At 30.4% G+C, this 25,710-nt stretch overlaps 1 protein-coding gene across 1 annotated transcript; it reads left to right on the top strand.

Moving 5' to 3' along the window:
• The first annotated feature begins 6,869 nt into the window (after positions 1-6,869).
• Positions 6,870-23,067, top strand: LOC113375986 (G1/S-specific cyclin-D2-like). Its single transcript, XM_026615924.1, has 4 exons — positions 6,870-7,085; positions 10,027-10,242; positions 22,278-22,434; positions 23,003-23,067. The coding sequence occupies exons 1-4, from the start codon at positions 6,870-6,872 to the stop codon at positions 23,065-23,067; spliced, it is 654 nt and encodes a 217-aa protein (XP_026471709.1).
• Positions 23,068-25,710: the final 2,643 nt, after the last annotated feature.

Raw genomic sequence — 25,710 nt, 5'->3', positions numbered from 1 at the left:
TAAATTATTTATCGACAGAGTTGAAATAACTATTAATTTAATTTATTTCTTGCAGAATTGCATTATTTAACTTAATTTATATGTTTATTTGCTATTTTTCATTGTTTACACCTTTTCCGGGGTAAATATTCAGTTGGTCCCTTTTACCCCACCCACATGTGAGCTATTTTATATAGGGTATATGAGGGCATCTATTAAAATTAACTACATATATTATAAAACAATTAAATACCGCATACTGCCCACGACCAAAAAAAACTAAAAAGAATACTTTTGTTACGAAATTTCAAACGTGACGTCGTAAGAATAAGGTGATGGTTGGTTATAATTTTTTTTCCTTCTACTTTGGAATATTGTTGTTAGAAAAACTTTATTTGTTTTTGAGATATTGGCGGTGGAACTTTTTCCCCGCGGACCTTTAAGACCTGCGCTCTATCCTATATTATTTCAGTTACGAAGTTTTATTAGCATCATTACAGCATCATCACTTTTTTTTTCAACATTGATTTACGAAGAAACGGCTGGGCCGATCTTACCAAAAACTAATCGACGCGATTCCCAACCAATATCTCTCTTGAATAGTTTTTGAATTTCTTAAATCGTGGAAGAAAAATTTTACAAATTTTTGCGAATTACAAAGAAACGGATCGATCGATTCGACTAACGATAGTTGTCTTTGAGAAACAGCGAATAGTTTTTAAATTTCTTGAAATCAGTCTTGCCGTTTTTGAGAAAACGTCAAGGATAGGTCAAAAATTGACTCATGTACATACACACGCATACTTTTTCCAAACTTGATCTCATTGTTGAAACGTCGAGAAAATGTAAAACTAGCAAACCAGGTTTTTTCACGAAAACATAAACTTCTCTGTCGAGAAGGCAAAAAGACGTCATAATCTGCGACATGTCACTGGACTCTACTGGATGTCCTTTTTCCTGAATACAGTAGAAACTCGATTAACTGGAATAATTGTTGTCGATAGGCATTCGGATAATCAAAAATCTGGATAATCGAAAGTATGAAGGATATGTGTTTATTACAAACAACAAATACATAAATATCAACGAAATTATCACTTACTTATGTATGTACATTTTATTTTTTTTATTTATATATATATATATATATATATATATATATATATATATATATATACAGGGCCGGATTTAGAAATTTGGCGCCCCGGGGCACTGACAAAAATGCCGCCCCAAAGCAATCGCGCTGCTTCAGTTGCGTAGGGACAAAATATAGAAGCGCGTAAGCGCCGCGTCGCAGTCAACTGATAAACAATGTTCAGAACGCATATAAATGTAAACAAAATTTATGCTTATTATTATAATATCTTTAAAATATCTGATAATTTAATGCGCATATGTCTTATGATCACTTCTGTCCGCCAAATGTTTCTTTCTCAATTTTTTTTATTGGATCATCGAAACCGCTAAACCTGCCCCCCACAAATTTAAGCAGTTATTTATTCTGTAATTTTTTTAAATGATATTGGACGCTTTTTTTCTCAAAAACGGAACTATCATTTTTGGAATTTTGACCCGTATCTTCAAAACAGTTGGATCTGCCTTGGCCAATAACTAATCAGCACGTCTCCTTATCAATGGGAATTGAATCATTTAAATCGGTTAATCCATGTTCTCGAAATTGACTTGAATAATTAAAAAATATTAGATTTGTATTGATGGAGAGACGTGCTGATCAGCTTTTGGGACAAGCAATTACGAAAAATGGTAATTGAGTTTCGATATTTCTTCTCTGAAACAGCTAAGCAGCGCGATTGCTTTGCAAAAAGTTCATAATTTTCAAAAAAATTCAAAATACGCAAAAAATTCAAAATATTCAAAAAAATATAAATGTCTTTGAAAAGTCTTTTTTTTCATTTTTCAAAAAATTTTAAAGCTCTTTATAAAATGTAATTTTTAATACGGGATGTTTCAGTATTTTGTCAGACACAATGCCATGAGTCAGTAGTAAGCTTGGAAGTGCACAAATTCGTCATTTTAAGAGGGCTCGAGAACTGAAGAACATATTTTTCTTAAACTTTCAGCTTGTTTACGGATCTTTATATTAGCCAAATTGCCAAATTTGATAACTTTATTAACCACTTTGATAATTTACGTTCGGAGAAGGAGGCAAGGCAAAATAATAAATTTTAGTTATCGGTTTTTTCAATCCAAATTTTGCATTGCAATCGTATTATATTTTATTAATTATATTTCTTGAAATAAAAAATGTTGTTAAAAAAAGTTCTCACTATTCAAATTTTGCCGCCCCCCAAAATTTGCCGCCCTGGGCAGTAGCCCCAATTGCCCCTACTGTAAATCCAGCACTGTATATATATATACATTATTTTCATATTTCAATTAGATAGAGGTGCCTGTTATGAGAGATTATGAAAAATAGTTTTCATATTTTATATATACATTTCATTTTACTATTTCATTAATATAATATCTATTATAATTAAAATATCTTTATATATAACTCTTCAGTCTTCTTTGTCTTCAATTTCTTATAGTCTTTCTTTATTTTTCTTTAAATTTATCGTCATCATTGGTCATCTTAATATCGTTTGGCAATTCATTATATATTTTGCTAGCACTCCATATGACATTTTCTCTCAGATTCTTCTTTCTATTGTGTTCAATGTGAAAATTGTTGCGTTGTCTAGTGTAGTGTTCATGTATATCTTGATTTATGTCTATTGTTGCACTTGTTTTAATTCGGTTAAATTTCATTTAGTGTATTAGTTTGCATTTCTCTATTTTATTACATACGTATTTTCTTAGATTACATTCATAGGCATAACTAAACTGGAACATTAATCGTGGAATAAAATATTTAGGTACTTATGTACGAATAACTTTTCAACTTTCCGTAGGGTAAGTTATAGGAATGGGCCGAAAATCTAAAATGAAAATTCTTGCATATCTTCACGTTTCAAAGGTTTCTGAACATTTTGGCATACCTTAGAGAAAATGGATGTGTGTGTGTGATTTAAATGATTCAAAAAACGTTCGATATCCATTGATAGGAAGATGTGCTGATTAGTTTTTGGCAAAGGCAGGTCCAGCCGTTACTGAGATACGGAGTAAAGAGTGCAGAAAATATAAATCGAGTTTTTGAAAGAACAGAGTACCCGATTTAAATGATCCAAAAAATATACAATTTGTAATGATTGGGAGAAGTGGTGATTAGGCAGGTCTAGCTATTTTGAAGATACAGAGCTAAATGTACAAAAAATGGCAGTTTTTGAGAGAACTAAGCATCCGATTTGAATGAATCAAAAAACTTTCTGCTTATTTGACAATTGCTTTTGAAAAAAAAAATTCAATTTTTTCGAAAATAATTCAGATTTTAATTTTAATTCTGGCTAAAGTTCTGAAGCTCACTTATATACCAATTACTCTAAATAAATAAATTTTACTTTGTAATTCAGTTTATATAATTCTTATAAATATTAGACAATGTTACAGTATTTATAATGATCTATTTGAAAACATTTAGTATTCCTCGAACTTTCCTTAGTACGGAAAGTTCCAGCAATTTACCTTAAGGCACGATGCCATACACCACTAGTTACAATCTGTATTTGGCAATTGGCAATAAGTTCAATTTGGTTTAAAATATTTGGTAATTGTCATTTGACGCAAGCAACTTTTCCTCTTCATTGCTGCGATATCACAAATTGGTCATCTAAATTGGACGTGATTGGTAGTCCGTAGGTATTGTACCCAGGGCCGGTCCTGGAGTCCTTAGCGCCCGCATGCATTTTTTTTTCTAGCGCCCCCCCCCCTCATTAATTTTAACTGTTCTAATAGTTTATCATTAAAATGATATAAATATTTACGTAAATAAGATATAATCTAAAAGCGTATAAAATACATTGTTTTTAAATTAATTTAGAAAATCGAGGCGATTCGCGGGTTGATCATTTATTTATTTATTTATGGCAAGATTATAATCGAATATTTTTAAATTTTCAATTTTTTTAACGCATGTGTTATATTATTATTTGGATTTTTAAACATTTTACTTATTATGCGATTTATTCTATTGAGCAAATCATGCCAAGAGAGCAAAAAAAATTTTTCTTTCATTTTTAACACGTTGACGGACAGTAGGAACAAGCGAAGTTCGAAAATTGACACTATATGTTTTTGTGATTTTTAGAATGTTAGAAGTATAGTTTTACTCTTTCTGCTTAAATAAACTTAATTTTGATTAATTTAGTACCTTTAATTAGGTTGCGGCTATAACAGCAAAAATTTAAAAATGTAAATGACAGGTTTAATGGTTCAAACAAGCAATTTTTGTATGCAACAAAGTATTTTTGGGAGTTTTACACGAAATGTTAGTTCTTAATCAAACAAAAATAAATAAATGACAAAAAAATTTATTATAATTTTATAATTATTATACATTATTTTCGGTATGCCATGTTTCAAAGCATGGTGCAGGACACAGTGCAGGTTTTGACATGCAATTCTTGCAGCAATATGATGTTTCCTTCCTTATTCCCTGTTTATAGCATTGTTTACAACGCTGAAAATATGTTTTTCGCTGATAATTTTCAGGAGGTGAAATTTTCTCAGGAAAATGCAGTGTTCCATTGTTGTTGATTTCATTGGTTTGGATTTGTGCACGTTTAAATTGAACCAAAGTTCTTCCATCCCGTTTATTATCTATACCAGTTAGAGATCGTATGATTGCTTCCCTGTACTCTATATACTTCATTTGAGAACCTGTCTTTTCTTTAAAGATGTAGAAAGAATTCCATACTGCTACATATAGTATGTAGCAGTATAGTTATATAAATAATAATAAATATCGTTAAACGTATCAATAAGAACTATAAATTCAACAGAAAACACGATCGCACTACTCCCTTCACAACCACGTGCATACTGAATCTGCAACTCGTATAACAGGTGAAATATGAACTTCAACCGAAAAAGATGTTTTCAAAACACGACACTATGATTCTACGTATACGCCAGTAAGTGCACATTTGTGCTGCTATAGCCGTAGTGTCTAAAAACGACCGTTTCGTTTTGAACGGCTATAGCAGTCATGCCACATTGTGAACTTCGCTTTGACGGCTATAGCCGCAATTGTCCGTCAACGTGTTAAATGTAATACTCGTATTTTATGTTGGATCCAATTTAATTTTTCAATATTGACAATATCCAAAATTGCATGGCAAACTTCTCCTTAATGATATCGTAAGGAGAAGGACCGAACTGTATTCATCTTTACTTTCCTGTCAGATTCAGAGTATCAGATTGTTGTTTTATAGTTAAATTTTTAACGTATTTTAAAAGTATTGTCTAAAGATCAGTAAAAAAGTAAAAAATAATATATTTCTTGAACTATATAAAAAAACTTATCATATTTGTAACTGTATTTTTTCTGCATAGTTAATAATTATTAAATTTAGGGTATGAACACCACTTAGGTATAAAAAAGCTCTACGATTTTTGTTTCAAAGTAAGTTTTGCTTACATTTTTCATATTTGTTCTATTTTCATAACTCTAACCACGCATGTCTTCAACATTCAAAAGTTCATAAGATCATAGACCTTATATTATATTATATTGTAGTGTAATGTTTAAACATCAGATGCAAAACATTTGCAACAAAAGCAGAAGTTATAATAAAATTTCTCGAAATAAACAAGCTATTTTCTAAGCACTGACTTTCCATTTTCCATTGTCTTTATAATAATTTTTTTAACAAGCTCCGTTTCAACTTAATTTCCTCAAAATTTTTCGTCAATAATTAATTTAATCTTTCGCAGGTTTGCGCTTACGGGATTGAGCACAGATATCTTTTTCGATTGAGAATTGAATACGTAGATTAAGCAATAAACAGAACAATTTTTACGAATTTCCAGAGTTATTAATCAGTTAACTGTTCCTACTGACATCACATTGCAAACTTAATATGCTTTTTGTGACTTCGTATCCATAGTCAGTTTGTTTATTATAATATATAAAATATTTTAGATTGTATATTTAAAAAAATATATATATAAATAACATAAATTTCATTTCTAAACCTCATTTTGGCGCCCCCTAAGGCGTGCGCTTGCATTTTTCGCATGATTCGCACGCAAGGTAGGACCGGCCCTGATTGTACCACTAGTTATAATCTGTATTTAGCAATAGGCAATAAGTTCAATTTGATCTAAAATATTTGATAATTGTCATTTGACGCAAGCAACTTTTCTTCATCATCGCTACTGCATCACCAAATTGGTCATATAAATTGGTTGCGGTTGGTAGTCCGGATAATCGCGATTCCGTATAACGGAGGCCCGGATAAACGAGTTTCTACTGTGTGTCCTTCCCTGAATATATCCTTTTTCCTCAAACATATCCCGAATGTGTCCAATAGTGAATTGCATCATGTATTGAGAATGTATTTGTAAGTAGAGCGTTCTCTTTCTCACCCCGAGCAGAACAACACAACACAACTCACGGCAACTGGGCACCGTGCTTCCGAAGATATCACTCAGACGTCAGTCGGCAATGAGTGCGGTTGTTACTGATCAATGATATTCTTCAAACAAACTTGAAAAAAAAACGAACATAGACCTGATTTTTGTGTGCCTTTATCATTAATATTTTATGTGTGCTTGCAACTAATTGAATTAATTTTAAGTTATTTTTTATATATAATAATATTTATAAAAACAATTTGTTATAAACAACGTGTGTGTCTGTGTTTGGTGCTGTTAAGGATTTTCCATTTGGTGAAAATCACAGAAAAACTCCACCGTCTCGGTGTGGCGTGTTGGGGTGGATTATATATTATTTTTTGTTTTCGTAATTTTAATTTAACTACATCAATATGAATGTCAATCTTTTGTGCCCCGAAGCCCCATTTGGCGAACGGGTGGATTGCAATTTTGCTGAAGTTGATGAGAATTTGACAAAAGACGCCAGAGTCATGGATAACATGCTGATGTTGGAAAGGAGCACCATCCCCCGCATAAACTACTTTGCCAATTTCCAGGGGGATCTGCTACCTTTCATGAGGAAAGTTGTCACCACATGGATGTTGGAGGTAATGATATATTTTTATATAATTTGGAAGTAGAAATAAGTGAATATTTATAAAAATTATACCGACATGATTTTTTATCAATCAGCATCAGTTGCATATTTTGCAACTGCGTGATTATCATCTAATCCCGTTGTTGTTATTATGAGACCACTTTCGGCTTTCGGCGAATAATAATAGACTTGCTCAAGGACTAGTGAATAGTAGTTTTTTAAATTGAGATAAAATCGTTATAAAAAATGCATTGACCGTGCTTTTGCTATAAACAATATTTATAAACTTGCTCTATTATGCCCTTTTAATATATTAAATATTGTCTCATTATTTACTTTTTTTTTCAAAAAAATACTTTATTATAAACTTTCAATATATTAAATACTGCTCTATTATTTACTTTTTTCAAAAAATTACTCTATTTTTTCATTTTATAAATCTTTTATATATTACTTGTATCTTATATTTATTTATTTTTTTAATTCAATCGATTAAAAATAATAATAACAATAAAATTGCCTTTTATAATAAATTTGTTATATTATTATTAAATATAATGCTCGTTGTTAGGAATATTAGGATTGGACCTTCAACGCGAGCTTAGACTTGTTTTGATTGTTTGAAAATTTCCGTTAAATATAATCAGAAGTATTATTTTTTATTATTTATAGATCATTATTTTACTTATAACATTTTTTGTTTCACGTTGAAATATACTCTTGAAATGTTTATTTGTAGCCAAATAGTCATCGAAGTAAAAAGTAAATAATAATTCATTACATACGTTTCGATATTGTTTGTGTCATTATTCAGCACGTTAACAAATTCAAACCACGAAAAAAACACACAAATTTAAAAACATTGTTTAATGAAAAAACAAACCAATAAACAAAATAATAAAGTCAAATTTAAATAAAAAAATATTTAATTGATCACAAGATTTACAAATGCAATTTGTTTGCATTGCCAGGTTTGAATTTGTTAACGTGCTGCAAATAAACATTTCAAATATATATTTTTACACCTATCCACCGTTTTTACACGTTTTCGATCTAATACGATTTTTAAAAATATTTTTTTTAACGACACATTTTCACGAAATCGCGCAACACTGAACTATAATTTATTTTTAATCTACAATAACATTTTTATTGTTTTACTGTCTAAATGCAACACTGCAAAATATATGTTATATTTACGAATTTCTAGTAGTTTGTCTATGATGGAAATATGTAGATAAGATGGGAACTCCCCGGTTTATGATCAAAACTAAATTTTATGCGTGTATAAGCTAGTTTATTTGGAAAACCAGAACAAAGAACATGATTGTTTTTAAACATCATTCTTAATTAGTATTTATATATAATTGATAGCGTAAATTTATTCAAGGTGAGCAGAATTATTTTTTATTAATAATAAAAAATAATTCTCATTTGATATTAAATATATAATATTTATTTTTCGTTCAATGTGTTTGTTATTAATATAATTAAAAACTTACAAGAAAGGCTTTTTCGTAGTGATTTTTGTTTAGCACGGTTTTTTCATATAAGAGTGAATTTTTCAAGTTTCGAGTTTTTTATTGAATCTATCTTCCGTGTTTTTTTTTATTTATTTTAATTTTTTGTTTTTATTTTATTTGTTATAATCTCATGTTTCTTAAGTAATTACTTTTAAATGTATTTAAAAATATGATTTTCAATTATGCATAAATCTTATTCAAATTAGTATTATTATTGTTTATTCTAGTAAAATAATCATGTTAATAGTAATTTTGATGGTATAAGTACTCGTAACTCAACCTATTTACATTTTTTATATTATTATTAATTCGATATTGAAAAAGTTCGAATTTTTTGGCATATTTATATCGTCAATGAATTTAAATTTTTGTGTATATATGTATCCACTAATTAGAAAAGAATATTCCATCGAATAAGATCTCCATCTCAAATTCACGTACACGTTATATCCTTTACGTTTTCTGTACCACGAAACACATTTACTGCAACTAAGTATTTACCACCTGTTGCCTTCGTTCAGATGCCAGCCGTTCATTCCAACAGGTATATTTTTTCTCGTTCGATCGCTCTATCAGGACACCTTAAATTACTGAACGCGGAACTTAAAAAAACTATTTTCACCTGTTATCCACGAAAAAAAAATCAAATGATTCTATGATTGCTATGTAATAATTCATTTGATATATATTTTCCTGTTGCTCTCTATCACGTTTTCTCAAACTGTTCGATTACGAAAATCGATAAATCAAATATAGTTTGTATATTTTTATGTTAATTAAAAATTACAGATATCTGCTTTATTTTGATTCACTTCGTCCGCATATTTTAATTTAATCCTAACGGATTTCGAATTACGTTCGTTATCATTCACTATGAATTTATTATTTGATTTCGTGCAGAGTGCGTTTTCAAAACATATAATGCAGGCATTTAAATAGTGAAAAGAAGGGGGTTTGGCATAGAATATATTAGAATAAAATTAGATTAATTATGTTTTGAATGTAACTGGTTTCCTAATTTTTAATAGGAGCATTTAAACACATAAACATGTCTTAATTTTAATATTCCTAAATTAGATGTTAATAAGGTAGTCTTAAATTATGCCTAATGAATAATTAGAGGTTTCTGTACGTTTTTTCCTAGAAATTTTTATATCTTTTCATGTTTACTATCATTTATCTCATTCGTTTTCCGGTTATTTAGTAATTTTACAATTGCTGCTAAAATATATCAATTAAGTAAACTTACGTGGGGTCATCTTTTTAAATATTGAAGAACCGTTAAATTTGGACGACAATAAATACAGTATTATATTTTGTTATATACGTTATATTGTTATACTGTAATAATAAATATATTTGCAAGCAGAAACTATAAATTAATTTTGCAGTCGTACTTGACTGTATATTTTTTATTATTATCCACAGGTGTGTGAAGAGCAACACTGCGAAGAACAAGTGTTTCCTTTAGCTGTTAATTTCATGGATCGTTTTTTGTGCGAATGCGAGATTCCTCGTCAACAACTTCAACTTGTGGGTGCAACAGCTTTACTGGTTTCCACCAAGATTCGTCAATGCCATAATTTGACTATCCATCTGCTTTGCGCTTATACTGATCATAGTGTCGCCCCTGAAGAAATTAGGGTAAGTTTGTCTTTATTTTAATATTCTTATAAAACTAAAAGAATCCATTATTATCATTATTGGTGTTTCTGGTCCATGCGCGTCCTTTGTTTATGGTTCACTTTTCACTTTTCAAACTTTAGTTTTCATGCTTCCTTCTTCTCTGTCCCGTCTTATAGTTGTCTGTAATTTCTCTACTAGCATATGTTGATCATCATTTGCATTCTTTTTCGTCCTAGTTCTTCCAAATCGTTTACTTAGTCTTCGAATGCTTCGCTTTTTTTCTAATATGGATCCAATCCAGTTTCCTTTTCTTTTCATAATCGTATTCTGTAAAGTTCAATCCTCTCCCAGTCTTTGCAGTACTTCTTTACTTGTTACCTTGACGATCTACTTCTACTATTGATGATTGATTGCTGATTGATTACTTATGTTGAACATGAATAGATCTATTCACAAGCTTTAAAATATCTTTACATAACTTTATCCATACGATTTTGTTAATTTGGCGTAAAATCATCATCACAAGTTTATTACTACGTTTAGCAGTGAATAATATTTCTATATAAAAATTCGAATTTGCGTGATGGGTAGCAGAAACGAGCACGCGTCTGCATATTAAACGACCCAATTCGTGTACTTCCCCTCGGATGTACCTCTAATTAGTTCGAATTGCGGCAACGTAAGTAAATTAGTTGACTCGCGGTGGATCGTATAATAATGCATGACATCCTTTCTTGATATAGGATGCACACTAAGACAATGTTTTTTGACCCCTTGCTTACTTCTCAAACGGAAGACTGATGACGAAATATTATTTTCAATAGAATTTACTTAAGACAGGCTAATGAAGAATCTGGTTTCAACTTGTAAAGCTTGGTAAAAGTTATTTATAAATTTTGCATATTTTTTTTTGGTTGAGTATTTTTTAAGTATGAAGGTCCGGGGGTAGAAAGGTCCACAAAGTCAAATATAGAAATTTTTAACAATACTAATTTAAAGTAGAAGGCAAAAGATGTGTAACCAGCCATCATCTTAATTGTTACGACGACGATATCAGTAGATAAACGGTTATCGATATTCATAACAAAAGTTTTTTTGTTACGTTGGTAGTTGTTTTGGTTTTGAGCTCTTTTATTGAGTTTATGATACCTGAATATAATTTATACGTTATGCAATTGGTTTATAAAATGCATTGCTATTTTTAAGTTAGATTCAACAGTTTTGGTTATATAATCTCTATAAAAACTTACACGTGGGTAGAGTAACTAAACCTTCACACTGGCAAAGATGTAAATAATAAAATAATAGTAAATAACAAAGTAAATAAAGTTATAAACACAATTTTACAGCAGATACATTAAATTAATAGTTATTGCATCTCTCTTGAATGTTTCTGACGAATTTACCAGATCAAGGCTACATACGGTTTGATATATGCAAAAAATGCGCTCAATATGTTTTGATTTTTCATTGGTTGAATAATGTAGCTATTATTTCGTAAAATTCTTTTAAGACAATGGAGCTTTTTGCCTCCTGGCCATACCATTTTCCCTGTCTATGGGGTAAAAAGGACCAGGCGACAAACTTTTGGAAATCAGCAAATAACACATTTTTACAATGATGAAGTAGCTGGGATTTTTACTGTATATAGTCAGATAGTTGTTTCTTTGATATATGTTGTGATGTCTTTGGTTTGGTTGGACCTTTGTGCCCCTATATATAAATAAATCGAATTAATTTATTTTTCTTAAATATATAATACTCGCGTGTATCGTGAATAATTAAGTACACAGACATCAACGCATCAAAAGTTTTCGTCTTCGTCTTCGTCAGTGCGGTCACCTCTTCCCGGATGCGAACGCATCGGCTGTCATCTTCCCCTATTTGCGGCGTATGTAATAATACAACAGCCGTCCTATATTTCTGAACTTTTTACTATATATATATATATATATATATATATATATATATATATATATATATATATTCTTTATCATTCCTTTGTCCTATACTTTATCTTCGAAGACCATCTTTAGAGTCGCGCGCCGTGCACTCCTTCCGTACGGGGCACGCGCCCGCTGACCACGATTGCCGTTTCACCTACGACGACGGATACTCTCCGGCTCGCGAACTGTGACGGGACGAAATATACGACTATTTCTTCCTTCGTTTGTTAAATTATAGTCATACAGGCTGACGCTTTATCTATATAAATTTTATAAAATTAAAGCACTTGAAAATTATTACATTTTTAAGGTAGTATTCTGGTCTAGAGGCATGAATTTTATGCGATTTTTGAAAGGCTGCAAAAATAGGCAAACATTATTTGTACTATATTTTTTTTTACAAGCTAATGATGAATGTTTTGAGAATATAAAAAAAATAAAATTAAAAATAATTATGAAGTGCATTTCTTGAAGGTGATGAAATGGGGAGTCTCAAAAAATTGGCACGTGACCTTAGTCACGATTTTATCGCTCCAAATAATCTGAATAATGTCGAAATCTTTCGAACGACAGACAAGTTACAAAAAATGTTTTTTCATAAAAATTCTATAAAGACGACGATGAAAAAGTTTCAAGCAAATCGATTTCAGTAGAGGTTAAGAAATCGTGGGTATCGCGGAAAACATGTTTAAAGTTTCGCGGAGCAGGATTATAGTGGTCCAACAGATGTATCTCCGACAATAATTTGGATTTTAAAAAATCCTCTTGTAGACATATTCTTGAATAGTTAAATTTTACTGAATGGAAAAAAAATAAAATCGATTTTTTTAAATCTAGACCAGAATATCAGCTTAATAACAATACTTTCCTAGGTCATAATTAAGTTTAAACACTTTCTAATGTTATTTTTTGCTAAATTTATTAGCTAAATATTTTTCTCCTAGCTTTTTATACCATGTGCTTGTTCGTTTACACTTTTCTTTTATTTTTACTCCTATTTTTTCCTTGATCACAAATCTTCTACCGCTTATATATTTATTACCAACATTACATGGTTTTCATGATAATTTACTATGTATATTTTTAGATGTGTTTTTCTTTTTGAGAATTTTATAATTCATTAATTTATTTGGTTGCTCTATAAGAACTATTTGCCGTTCTCTATGTTCAAATAATTTTTAATATTAATATTATTAGTTTTAATATTATTTATATTTCGTCGAAATTTTAAGTAAAATTATGAACTTTTATCAAGATATACAAAATATAAAAGTTCTACTCGAAGTCGTTAAATTCTTCCGTTTAAAGAACAAGAAGCTTAATGCTATTGTTTTGTCTTCAACGCATCCGCCACAAAAGCCCGTGACCTAATCAAACGCACCTGAATGCGCAGTGTATGGAATGAACTTTTTCTAAAACCATTGTTTATCTATTGAAATAAAGTTCACATTTTTCGGAATAAAATATACGAATGTAATTGTAAATTCATAAATTTTATTGGTACAAAAAAGAAGTTTTTTCGTGGAATTTGGAGTCTTGGAAGTCTAATGACTAAGTTTGCAAAGGGTGAATATTCTGGGAACGATTATTAAATTACAACAGAATTGCTTTGACAAGATTTCTTATAAATTTAACTTAGTTAAACTTTGGTTTTACTACCTACTTGAAACAGCAAATTACCTATAATTTGCATTATTCATCGAATTGCTCTTAGGAAATACCGTAGGTGGAAAGTGAATTTATTCAGAAACTCTACCTGAGAGGTAATCGAGTTGCTGTGAGCATTGTTTACTTGGTGTACAATCCCTAAACTGGGTTTACAAAACGTACTAATCATAGCATTAATTGAAATAGTGACTCCCGCAGTTATTAAAATGAACTTGAAGCAACATGGTGTTGTGCTCACAATTCACACCCTCGACATTCGAAAGTCACTCGGAGTTTATTATTGTTAGAGTCATTACCTATGTTTTTGTTTCCGTGTTTCGTATGAAGCCAAAAGTCGATTAGATCTACATTACGGTAAAATAGCTTCGGGTCAAAATTGAGGCAACGACAAACAACCCCTTGTGACATTTTAGCATATAATATCATATTCAATATCGCACCGAGTATTCCCACGAACTGTTTGATACTCGCGACAGAAGTCCATTAAAAACCCTCTCTTTACGCGACACATTAATTGCTGAGTATTATATGCGACAGACGGTTTATAAAGTTACGCGAGTTTTTTTCCCATTGCTGGAAAAGGATCTATTTCTTTGATCTCTATATGATGTCAATGTTATGCGCTTCACTTTTTAATACAGATAGATTATTCATTTTAATAAAATTATGGACCTTGCTCATGAGTCGATAGTCGATTAAAAATTATGTATATAAAGAAGTTACGAGCTTTTTCTGTAAGATTCTATATTAAACTTTGAATCTAATATCTATTGCATATTGATCAAAACGTGATCCTTTTTGAAGATCGAGTATCTACAAATATGTATTTGAGTTTACCTGGTTTTGTTATTGTAAAGAGATTAGTTTAAAAAAATATTGAAACTAGTGGTGCGTTCCGTAATATAAAAATTTTAAAACATTTAATTTTTTTTTTAAACTTTTGATCTTTTTTTTAAAGCGAACGCACTGCATAGCTATTTTAGAGACCAAAATCGAAACGCGTGAGCCCCTCGTCGCTCTCTAACGGTTAAACATTATAAATCTTAGTACGGAGCCCATTGAAATACAAATAAAATTACACTTATTAATAAAATATCTACAAAATATTTAATAATCTGATGAACGTATGAGTAATGATCATTTTTAACCGCTAAATGTCGTTTTCTTTAACTCTTTGTATTGGATCTTCGAAACTGCTGGACCTGCCTTCCAAAATTTTAATTAATTCATTCAGACAATACAAGTGAAATGTTTTTGAACCATTAAAATCGGACCGTTCTCTCAAAAACTAATTTTCTTTTTTTTATAACTTTTGTCCCGTATCTTCGAAACGGCTGGACTTGCATTTGCCAAATAACAAAAAATAATTTTCGATTTATTTGCGGTTACTATAACTTACCCCACGCGATGTTAATAATATATACAGATTGCTAATGTTTATGTTATATAACATAGAGGCATTATCTTTTGTTTATCAGTTAGTATCTGACATGGCTTTCGATTTATAGCATTGCGATTAAAAAAATAATAAACCCGTTGTCTTTAGATCGACTAATCTTTGATAGCATGCAAAAGAAGCGCATCTTATTTATATAAATCCGTTCGGACACTTCAGATTAGAACAATAGTCCTAAACAACTTCCAATCAACCTTCGTGACTCAAATGCGCGGTGAATAACAGACAGCCAGAATGAACGAATGCCGTCTGAACATTTTTAAATAATTCTAAATTCGTATTGGGCCTGTGCACGGTTTTTTACGGTTTCTATGAATTTAAATAATCTACGAGTAATTTGCATATATTTCGTACGTGTGCTTCGATTTTGTTGATATTGTGTCGGTCAGACATTCCGCGTGCTAATTTATTAAAAAGCATTTATACGAAAACATAATAGACAGATTACAAGCGATATATCGCTTGCATAACCCCGTAAGATCGCGATTTTATAGGTCACATTAAATTTTAATTGGGGCTACCTGCTTTATTCCGCATGACCGTTTGTCATAGAAAAGCGATTTTATCGACGTGACCTGTCGTTTATTAGTACTTATTCTTGTGTAATATATCTACAATTGAATTTTAATATTATCTCTAACCCTTATTTTATGATGTACGAATTCGGGTTAAAAAATTCGACGCTTTAAGGTGCGTAATCAACGTGACGAGACTAAACTAGTTTTGGATGTTAACTAACTAGTCGTCTAATTTATTATTTAGCTCGATTTAAGGGTTATTCACATATTAGACGTGTTTTAGAATAATTTATAGATTTTCGTCTTGACTTCACGATCTGTGTGCCATGCATCTTAACCCTTATATTCGTTTTGAACTCCATTACAATAAATAAAATATATTTTATTGTTATTTTTTACCTAACGGGCACAATGTATATTTAAGTTTTTTTATAGATAATTATATTATTAATCAAGGCAATGTTATATTATTGTTTCTTTCGTCGATACGATTTCAATTTAATGCTTTATTTCATCCGCTGTATATGAAATGATATCATATATCAAATAATTCTTGTACCGATCGAGTTTGGCATTCAGTCTGCATATTGTTGTCGGTTGATACATGAGAAACCTTATCGCAAAGTCGCTGGAAATATAATGATAATAATGATTATTTATTTTTTCAATGCACTTCAACATTTAGTCGCTTTTATTAATCATTCAAAATGCAACCATTCACGATTGTTCCAAGGACACAATTTTAAAGGTAAATACCATTAATTTTGTAGACGGGAACGTACATTAATATTTTGTATACCTACGATTATGTTCTAGTATGCATTTTGCATAACAAGCGTGTAAATTGTGTTCCTTGGTGAAAAGATATTTGTCATGTACATATGTCACCCTACAAATACAATTTCTTCTATATCAAGAAAAATGACAATTTTGGCATTAGCACGGTACGGGACGAATTTTGTTGTCCGTTGTATTTTCTCACCGTTATTCTGGTCCCGCAAACTACCTTTAACGAAAAAGGTGCTCGGTGGCTTCGACCCCCGTACGTAACAGTCGCGTCCGTGATTTGATTTTCTTCTAGGGTCTTTAAAGACCTTGTAGCACATATCGGCCCGTACGGGAATTTTTGGATACTGACGTGTGCACGTCTACCTACGAACTCTAACCCTCGCAAAGGGGGACAAATTGCACAAATCTTCGAAACACACCGAAAACTAGTTCCCATAGTGATGTTTGTAAGTATTAAGGAACGGGACACCTTTAGGCTTTGCGTCATTTACGTTACGTCTTGTTTTGTTTATGAACGTGTGCGTAAGATCAACTCTCAGCTTGCAATCACCTGGCAAGTCAGTTGAATCAAGTCCGATAGTTTGCCATGAATTAAGAGAATAATGCAATGGCATATCGAATAAAATTTTAATTCTTGATTATATGATTTTATGACAATAAAAAGGTACCAGTGAAAATATATCAGTTTGAACCATGTTGCATGTACGCTCTCCTAATTGTGCATAATGGTGCAAAATAGACCTATTCTATAAATTTGATTAAATATTGAGATTGGGGGTTTAAATCAATCAATTTATTATTTATTGTTGCATCTCAATCAAATATCATTTATTAGTTTTTGGTCATTGCAATATTCATTTGAAAAAATAATTTAATAGTACTATTTTAAAATATAGAGAATCTCTTGATTTTTTTATCTTTTTGCACTGAAAGTTTTTGTTTTTGTTCTTTCGTTTTTGTATAAGCTTTTAAATACTTGAACATAAACCGATTTGACTAAAGTTGAAATTGTAACATTAAGATTTTTTTCTTTTATTTATCACAATCAGAACATTAGTTAAATATAATTATAGATTGTAGTTACCCCAGTGGGTATTTTACTATTAGATAAAATTTTACTGGATCAAGTGAATTGCACAATTTTTTTAAAGTCTTTTTAATTATGGTGTATACAAGATGTATTATGTACAACTATAAATAATGAATTACAATGTAATCAATATATTTTTGATACATTTGAAAAAAAATATTTTGGCTATAAAAATAATAGTTAGATTTTAATACTTGAAAATTGATCTTTGCAAATTTTTACCAGATTGTGCAAAAATTAAAATATCATGAGTGTTTCCTGTCTTAATTGTGGTATATTATCTCTATAATCAATATTTTACGTTATAAATAACATGATGATAAAAAATATAGTATCAAATAAAACCAAATATCTTTTGCACGTATATATTATACAAAATCAAGACTGCATATATAAATATTCTAGTTTATTCTACTTTGTTTTATACGTCAGTTACAGAAAAACTAACGATTTAAAAGTTGTCCTCAGAAATCAAGTTTATGAGAACGTCCCGTAAAGGGATTTTATCTCGTTCAGGTGCGGGCCCGTTCAAACCGTTTTTAAAATACCAGCCCTCTGACTTCAACGGATAACTGAATAAATATGACGTAACAACCCTTTCGAATACAATCGTTCGTTATTATTATTGACTCGCAAAGTTTAAATGTTTCCGGATTTTACGATCATCTGATTGTGTTCTAGCCACGACAAGTTGCCAGAAGAGAAATGCTGTTTTTGTAAAATGCAGCATCTCTATGAGAATGAGATGTAGCTGGTCGGAGAAATATATCATTTGGTTATAATTTATTTTGTTTTATCGAACTTCAGATTAATATTCAACATAAAAATTAACCTTATAAATATCTTATCTATTTGATCGATTTTATTTTTATTTATTTTATGCAAATTCGCTTGTCTAGTTATTAGGTATTGTGTGGTGATATGGTGATACGTGTGATTTTGTTTAATTAGATGCACTCATCGTCAGTAGATTTTATAATAATATCACATACAGTAAAAACTCGATTAACCGGACTAATTGTTGTCGATAGGCATTCGGATAATCGAAAATCCGGATAATCGAATATATGAATAATAATGTGTATTTATTAAAAATGTCAAATACATACATAGATATCAACGAAAATCAATGTTTATTAAGAAATTTACACTTCCTTACGTTGCACTGCAGCATTAATCATGCAAAAATTCGACTTATAGGTACGAGTTTCTACTGTACTTGTTTTAGAAATACTTGTTTGCTCTATATTTGAGCAAAATTTGCAAATGCCTCTATTTCTCCAAATTTCTTAATTACGCTATATGCCTTACTTTATTATTGTCCTAAATTTTCATTAATCTATCGATTCCTTAAAATGTGTTCCACTTTTCAATTTAAGGGCTATTAGTGTTTGTTCTGAGACGGTTACTAATTTTCAATCGTTACATTTTTTGCCAAATGTTCATTGTACTTCAATAATAAACGATATCATGGGTAGAAAAAATATCATTGAATTTTTTAAGCACTACTTTATACAGTTCAAATCGAAAGTCAAATTCTTATATCAACCATATGTCGTATTTGTCGGATGGAAATTGTTATTATATATTTTTTCATCGTACCTTAAGGTAGAGCGACGCTTCGTTAGGTTAGTTCCAAGACGTCATTGTTTTTCAATTGTCCGAGGGGGATGTCTATTGTCCTACCCTTAAGTCAAGGAGTTGATGGTTGTAATTTCTTGGTCTATCGAATGTTATCGGGCGTGTATGTTGCTGTTATTACAATTGACCCTTATATTTTAGTTCTTGTTTTGATCAATGTCATTATTAAAAGTCTTACACGACATGTGATCAGTTTTTTCATTTGCTCATCATTTAACCCCCTTTAACTCCGAATGCGGTTTTGAACAATAATATGAAAATTGTAAATAGCCATTGTGACATTTAGTGGTCTGTTTGTTACTTATTAAAATCGAATTAGGTACTCGTTGCGCATCACATTGTTATTTGGTGGAATCATGTAATTATAATTATGTGTGGTTGACAAATTAAATTATGTCGATCGTTACGAACCATCGATGTTATGATGACATTTGTTCATATTGAAATATTCTTGTAATTTTTATAATTTGGACTAATTTGAATATTTTAATATATCTAGAATATTTGCAAAGGTCAATTTTATTTAAGTTAAAATCAAAACCAAAATAATATTTTAATATCCGAAATAATGTTTTTTTTTCAAGTGCATAAAAAAATTTATTGTATAGATCTTTTACATAAAATGGTGCGCGTATATTTTAAGTAAATAATATGTCGACAATTACAATGCATACTGCTATATCTTATCGACGAATTTTTCTTTGCTAATCTTTGTTTGTTGCAGACATTTGTCCTTTCGGGAAAAAAAGCTTAGGCACATTCGAACAAACATATGTTAATGATTTTGTTTTGTACATGCATAATTTCCTCCACCTGAACACTATGCTAGACGAAAGAATTGTGTTCGGATTCGGATTCAGTAAATTGAAGTTTATACATACTTGGTCTCTAGTATTCATATTTTCAAACATTCCATGAATGCAATAAACCGAGAGTAATGTTAGCAAATTTTATACTAAACATAATCGCATAAATAAACCACTTATTAAACCGTTCTTTACCAAAAGCTCTCGAATCGCCGCAAAGTGGCTCTCCCGTAGCGCTATGAAGGGTTGTTGAGTTTTGAAATAAATTTGAGGTTGATTGAAGCTTTAGAAACGGAGCAAAAATCGATTTTTTTTAGATTTTCAATTAATTTTTTAACGTTTTGTATAGTTGTGTTATAAAAGAAACGGTTTTTCGCACAACCTTATATTTGTTCTTCAAATCTTTACCTGGCCTCATATCTTTTCTCGGATTACGGAATAAGAGATTGGTGTTAGGGTGCGCAGATTTATTCTTTGTATAGGTGTTTGAACTTTTTTTCACAGTTTTATGAAATGTAACGGTATTATATACGGAAAAAATATTTTTTATATTTGAGATAATTTTGTAGTTTGTTTAGGCCGTTATATACTTGCACAATAGTAATATCTTCTAATGCGAACGACTTTGGCAATTTAAGATGTTAAAATTTTTAAATAAATTTCTCTATATTGTAAATTGTGTGTGCTTATATATTTCAAATTAATATCGTTTTTTTTCAAAATCCAGTTGATTCAGAAGACAATTATATCATTCAATTTGTGTAAATTTCTTATTATATTGTGAGATTATGTAGAAAATTATTTGCATTTAGTTTTGTGTTTCGAATTTCTGTGTATTTCTTCCTTTGTCCATTCCTTTTCAATTATCGAAAAGGAGCAAAAATCAGAATTGTCTCATAGGAATTTGGAACATGGGTCAAGGAAATACGTAGAGGGCTTTTGCGACCGCGAAATTGATCTGAAATTGTCATACGGATTCTTCAGCCGTGACTTGTCTCATGCGGTCATTTACAAACTTTGTCACATCGCAGAAATACATTTTGAACCATCAGAATATAGGCGAAGCGAATACTAATGGTTTTATAGTTTGATGTTTATTTAGATATGCAAATTTCAATGCGATATATGATGAAAACAACAAGGATTTTTATTATTCTAATATAATTAAAAAATAGTTTTCAAAACTTTTGCTTAGTTGATTAACCACCGTTTATAACGATTTTATTCGAGCGAAAAATAAATGAAAATATTTTTTTATATTATTATTAATACCAGTTCAATCGACTACTGATATATAATTTCAATATATTATTCAAATTGTTGTTTTGCCCAAAGAAATTTTAAGTCGATCTGCTTTGCGTGCCGTTTTGGATCAGTTGCTTTCTTTGAGATCTCGACCGCAAATGCAACAAGTGCTTTTGTATTGTCCGAAACTATTATGAACCACATCTAAAAAATACTTAGAACTTTCTTTAGCGGAACCAAATTAATTAGGGTTATTTATATTTGAGCCGAAACGTTTTTTACAGACTAACACGCGGTTTGGGGGTCAAGATAGAAAAATTAGATAGGCATTGTCTAGCTAGCTAATGTAGTGTACATTATTCAGCGAGAGAAAATATTTCAATGGTAAACGATTCAGTATTGATATGTTGTTATTTTTTATTCGGAGCTTTTTTGACATCATCTTTGCTTGGCAATTTTGTTTTGTCCCAAATCATTCTCATAATATGATTTGGGGATCAATTTTCGGATAAAATAGAAATGTTAATGCTATGTAAAGGGGTCTGTCTGATAGATGAACTGTCTAAAAGTTATGTATTAAATAAAAACTAACTTCACGTATGTGTTATCGAGACATCAGAAAGTTGCAGTTATGATGAAATTGTTATTTGACAATTGTGCGTTTTGGATGTTAGGTTTTATATGGAAAAGCTTTTCGGTAGTGACTACCAGCTCATACGATTCTACAACCGTAGTATAGCATTTTTATAATATTTCTGTTTTGCCCAAGAATTTTGACCCCTTAGAGTACAATTTCATTAGAAGATCAGTACCATAAATAAAGTTTCATGTTATATTGTATGTATTGGAATTTTATTTCGACAGTATGAGCATGATTCATTTTCCAATTTTCAGACCATGGAAGTGTTAATTCTAACCAAGCTGAACTGGAACTCGAATGCGATTACTGGCTTCGACTTTGTTGATCACCTAATCGAGCGAATGCCATGGGGACATGAAAGCCGCCTTACCAAACGTCATGCTCACACCTTGGTGTCTGTCTGCTGTACTGGTAAGTTGCTAAAATGCTCTTTTATTTTACCTTCGTTAGAAAGGAACTAGTTAAATCGGATTTACAGGTATCAAATTAATAATGTGCGAATGAATGGGTCGCATTGAATTTCCGCTTGATTAAAATCATGTTACTAGCAAATTCGTTTCGGGTTTCGGGTATTACTTGATTCGATATCAGGATTTTTGTCATAGATATCACACGCAGTGCAATCATCACATATTTCGATTTTTTTAGTAATATGCATCTTTCGATTATCAAGCTATTTACATATTTGCATAATTTTATTTACATTTCACAAGGCAAAATTCGTACTAATTCTGGATTTAGCAAGTCATATATAATTTTGTATATATCAATATTGTTGTTAGATATCAAGATTTGTGCATCTACTGGAAAAATGATTCTTTTCTGATGCATCTCTTGATACATTAATTTCCTTTGAATCTCATAGCTTCTGCGTTCCCAGAAGATATGGTCCAATGTTTCTTCTTTCTCCACATTGGCTCCACGTGTGTCCAAATCTCATTCTTGATATAGTTGATACAATAGTTCCTATTCTTTGTAGTATTTTTGAACCAAGTTGTTTGCATTACTTTTGCACAACGTGTCCCATATAGTTATACAATATAGTTGAGACAATAGCTCTTGCCAGTTGATGCAATAAACTTTTTACCATGATTGTAAGCTCTGCTCTTTAATAAAAGGTTAAAAACAAACATTTTGCGCATTTAATCTGTTGTATTCTGATAGTTCCAATATGTTGTTTTGAATTACATTTTATGTTAAGAATCATATGGTGTCTTTATAATAAAAACCAACAGTTGTCCTTATCTCCAAATGCCCTTCGATTGATAACGAAACTATTGGTGACTTTACACATTCTTATGTTCGCGCCCGCCTGTTGCTCCCGTCAGCCTTTGTCTAATGGTCACTCGATTTCGATATAGTTGGGACGTATTTATATATTTTACAAGTTTGTCGATATTTGTTGCATCTGCTTCACGGTGATAAGCTTATGATCGGTTTGTTTATTTTGTGAGTTTTTTTTGTCACTTTTTTATATTCAAGCACCGCGTCAATGTAAATACAGACGTGCGTCCGATGTCAAGTGATTATTATTAGTGACATATACACAATAGTAAAATGTGGGCGATAGGTAAAAACGAGCACGCGCCTCGTTTAAAAATTACTTCGATCATTATGTTATATTTTCCGTTTATTGAATTAGGGTGTGCGGTCATTTTATGTGCTTTAACGAATTTCGGATTATCGTCAAAAAGTCATCAATTTATTGTTCACAGATAACAAAGAGGTTCGAAAAACAACAACGATGCAATGAAATAATTCAACTGTTTAAACCGTTTTTGCTTTTGAAATAGGTATCTATTTTATTTATAAACGGTTTTATAAATTTTAACGGTCATATTTACAACTAATCAGGATGCAATCATACTCAGACGACCAATCACTGAATTGGCATTTGATTTAGACATTCTAAGTACACTACCAAAAATTTATATATGTATTTATAATTAAAATATTTTATTTCGAACTTTTATTGGCATTTTCTGGCATAATTTAGTTTTAGAGAAGATGACTTCAATTATTGAATAAGTTATATTTATTTTAACTAACATATATGGTTTTAATTTTTTTATTTTGGGAAATACTTTACGAGCGAAAAATATATCAGAAAAGTACTTGTATGTAGCAAAAAAATATTATAGATACTTTTGGTTTTGGAATATATCAGTCTTGGTTCGTTTTACTTCAGTGGACCATTGCCTTTTTTCTTTCATTAGTTTTCATTAGTTGTATTGCAATAATTCATTACCCAGCTGGCCCATATTTCTACATCATGCAATATTTGTTCAAATCCATATTGTTCCGTACTCACCATTCAGCAGATGCTATTTCTTATCTAACTATATCGTTTCTAAAGACTTTTATCGCCTAAGAACATAACTGGCGATATTGGTTTTCAATTTTGTCCTTGGACTAACAGATGTCAAATTTTTGTCCAAGTCCTGGTAAACGAGTAATGTTGCGAAGTTTTTTGTGACGAGGTCTCGTTTGATTTTTTGCCGACCGATGGTCATCGGGTGTAAATGTTAAATAATAATTAGCTTCTATCTTATTTTGATTTAATTGCTAGTCTCGAATTAATGAGCAATTCATAAATCTAGAATTTGAATATTAGTTTTGATATTTGATTGCATATGATTATAGAGTCAATGTTTTAAACCTATAATTATTTTTTCTGTGTTTGTCGTAATTGATTGGCATTGGAAATATTATACCTGTCTAACCTATAAACTTGTTATAAAGTTTATTAACTAATTCGAACAAGAAACCATTTTTTGTTTTAACCTATAAACTTGTTATACAGTTTATTAACTTAAACCTATTAACAAAAACCTTTTTTTGGCCTTTTTATTTTTATTATCAATATATGCCAAATTTTATTCACCAAATTTCCGTAAATTCCAACTTTTTTTAAAAAAATCTGACATACTGTCATTTCTGTACAACTTTGCAAGAAAATTGGACAAAAGTTGAATCGTATCGTATTTTCCAATGAAGGGGCCTAATTCACGTAATATAATTATTAATTAATTTTAATTATTTTTAATTATATTCATATAAAATTATGCTAACAAACAAACATTTTAAATTGTGGTAAAAATAATTTTCTCTATGTGTCAAATATAAAAGTATCACTTTTGGTAACATAATATAAAATAATTTGCTCTATGTTGCAAGTATAAAAGTATCTTACAAAACTAGTGGTGCATGACATTGTGTCTTAAGGCAAATTGCTGAAACTTCTCAAACAGAAAATTGAAAATTTTAAAAAAGCTTCAAATTTTTGGAAACTTTGAAAAAGTTAGATTTTAGAGAATTTTGAAGTTTTTGAAATATTTTGACCTATTTTTTTATATTTTGAATTTTTTTGAAAAATTTGAAATATTTCGGAAGCAATTGCGCTGCATAGTTGTTTTAGACATGATATATCGAAGCGCCGTGTCGCAGTCTAACGGATAAACATTGGTACGAAACCCATAGAAATGTAAACAAAATGTACTTATTATTAAAATATTTGATAATTTGATGTGCATATGTCTAATGACCGATTTTTGACCGCCAAATGACTTTTTTTACTTTTTTTACTCGATTTCTGAAACCGCTAGACCTGCCTTCCCAAAAATTTAATCAGTTCTGCAAAATCAAAAATGAAGGTTTTATGATAATATTGCAAAACCAGTTTTATTT

Source organism: Ctenocephalides felis, unplaced genomic scaffold, assembly GCF_003426905.1.
Source record: "Ctenocephalides felis isolate EL2017-DRISC unplaced genomic scaffold, ASM342690v1 CF-g0.4_SCAFFOLD_01886, whole genome shotgun sequence".
Taxonomy (NCBI): Eukaryota; Metazoa; Arthropoda; class Insecta; order Siphonaptera; family Pulicidae; genus Ctenocephalides; species Ctenocephalides felis.
The sequence above is the reverse complement of the archived record's forward strand: the minus strand, read 5'-3'. Positions and strand labels throughout refer to the sequence as shown.

What these genes read in the sequence shown, in the direction of transcription:
- LOC113375986 (XM_026615924.1), top strand. Translation starts at nt 6,870, where the DNA reads ATGAATGTCAATCTTTTGTGCCCCGAAGCCCCATTTGGCGAACGGGTG. An exon ending in TCACCACATGGATGTTGGAG is followed by an intron (nt 7,086 to 10,026) that starts GTAATGATATAT and finishes TATTATCCACAG; the next exon opens with GTGTGTGAAGAGCAACACTG. An exon ending in GGTGTCTGTCTGCTGTACTG is followed by an intron (nt 22,435 to 23,002) that starts GTAAGTTGCTAA and finishes TATTCTTTGTAG; the next exon opens with TATTTTTGAACCAAGTTGTT.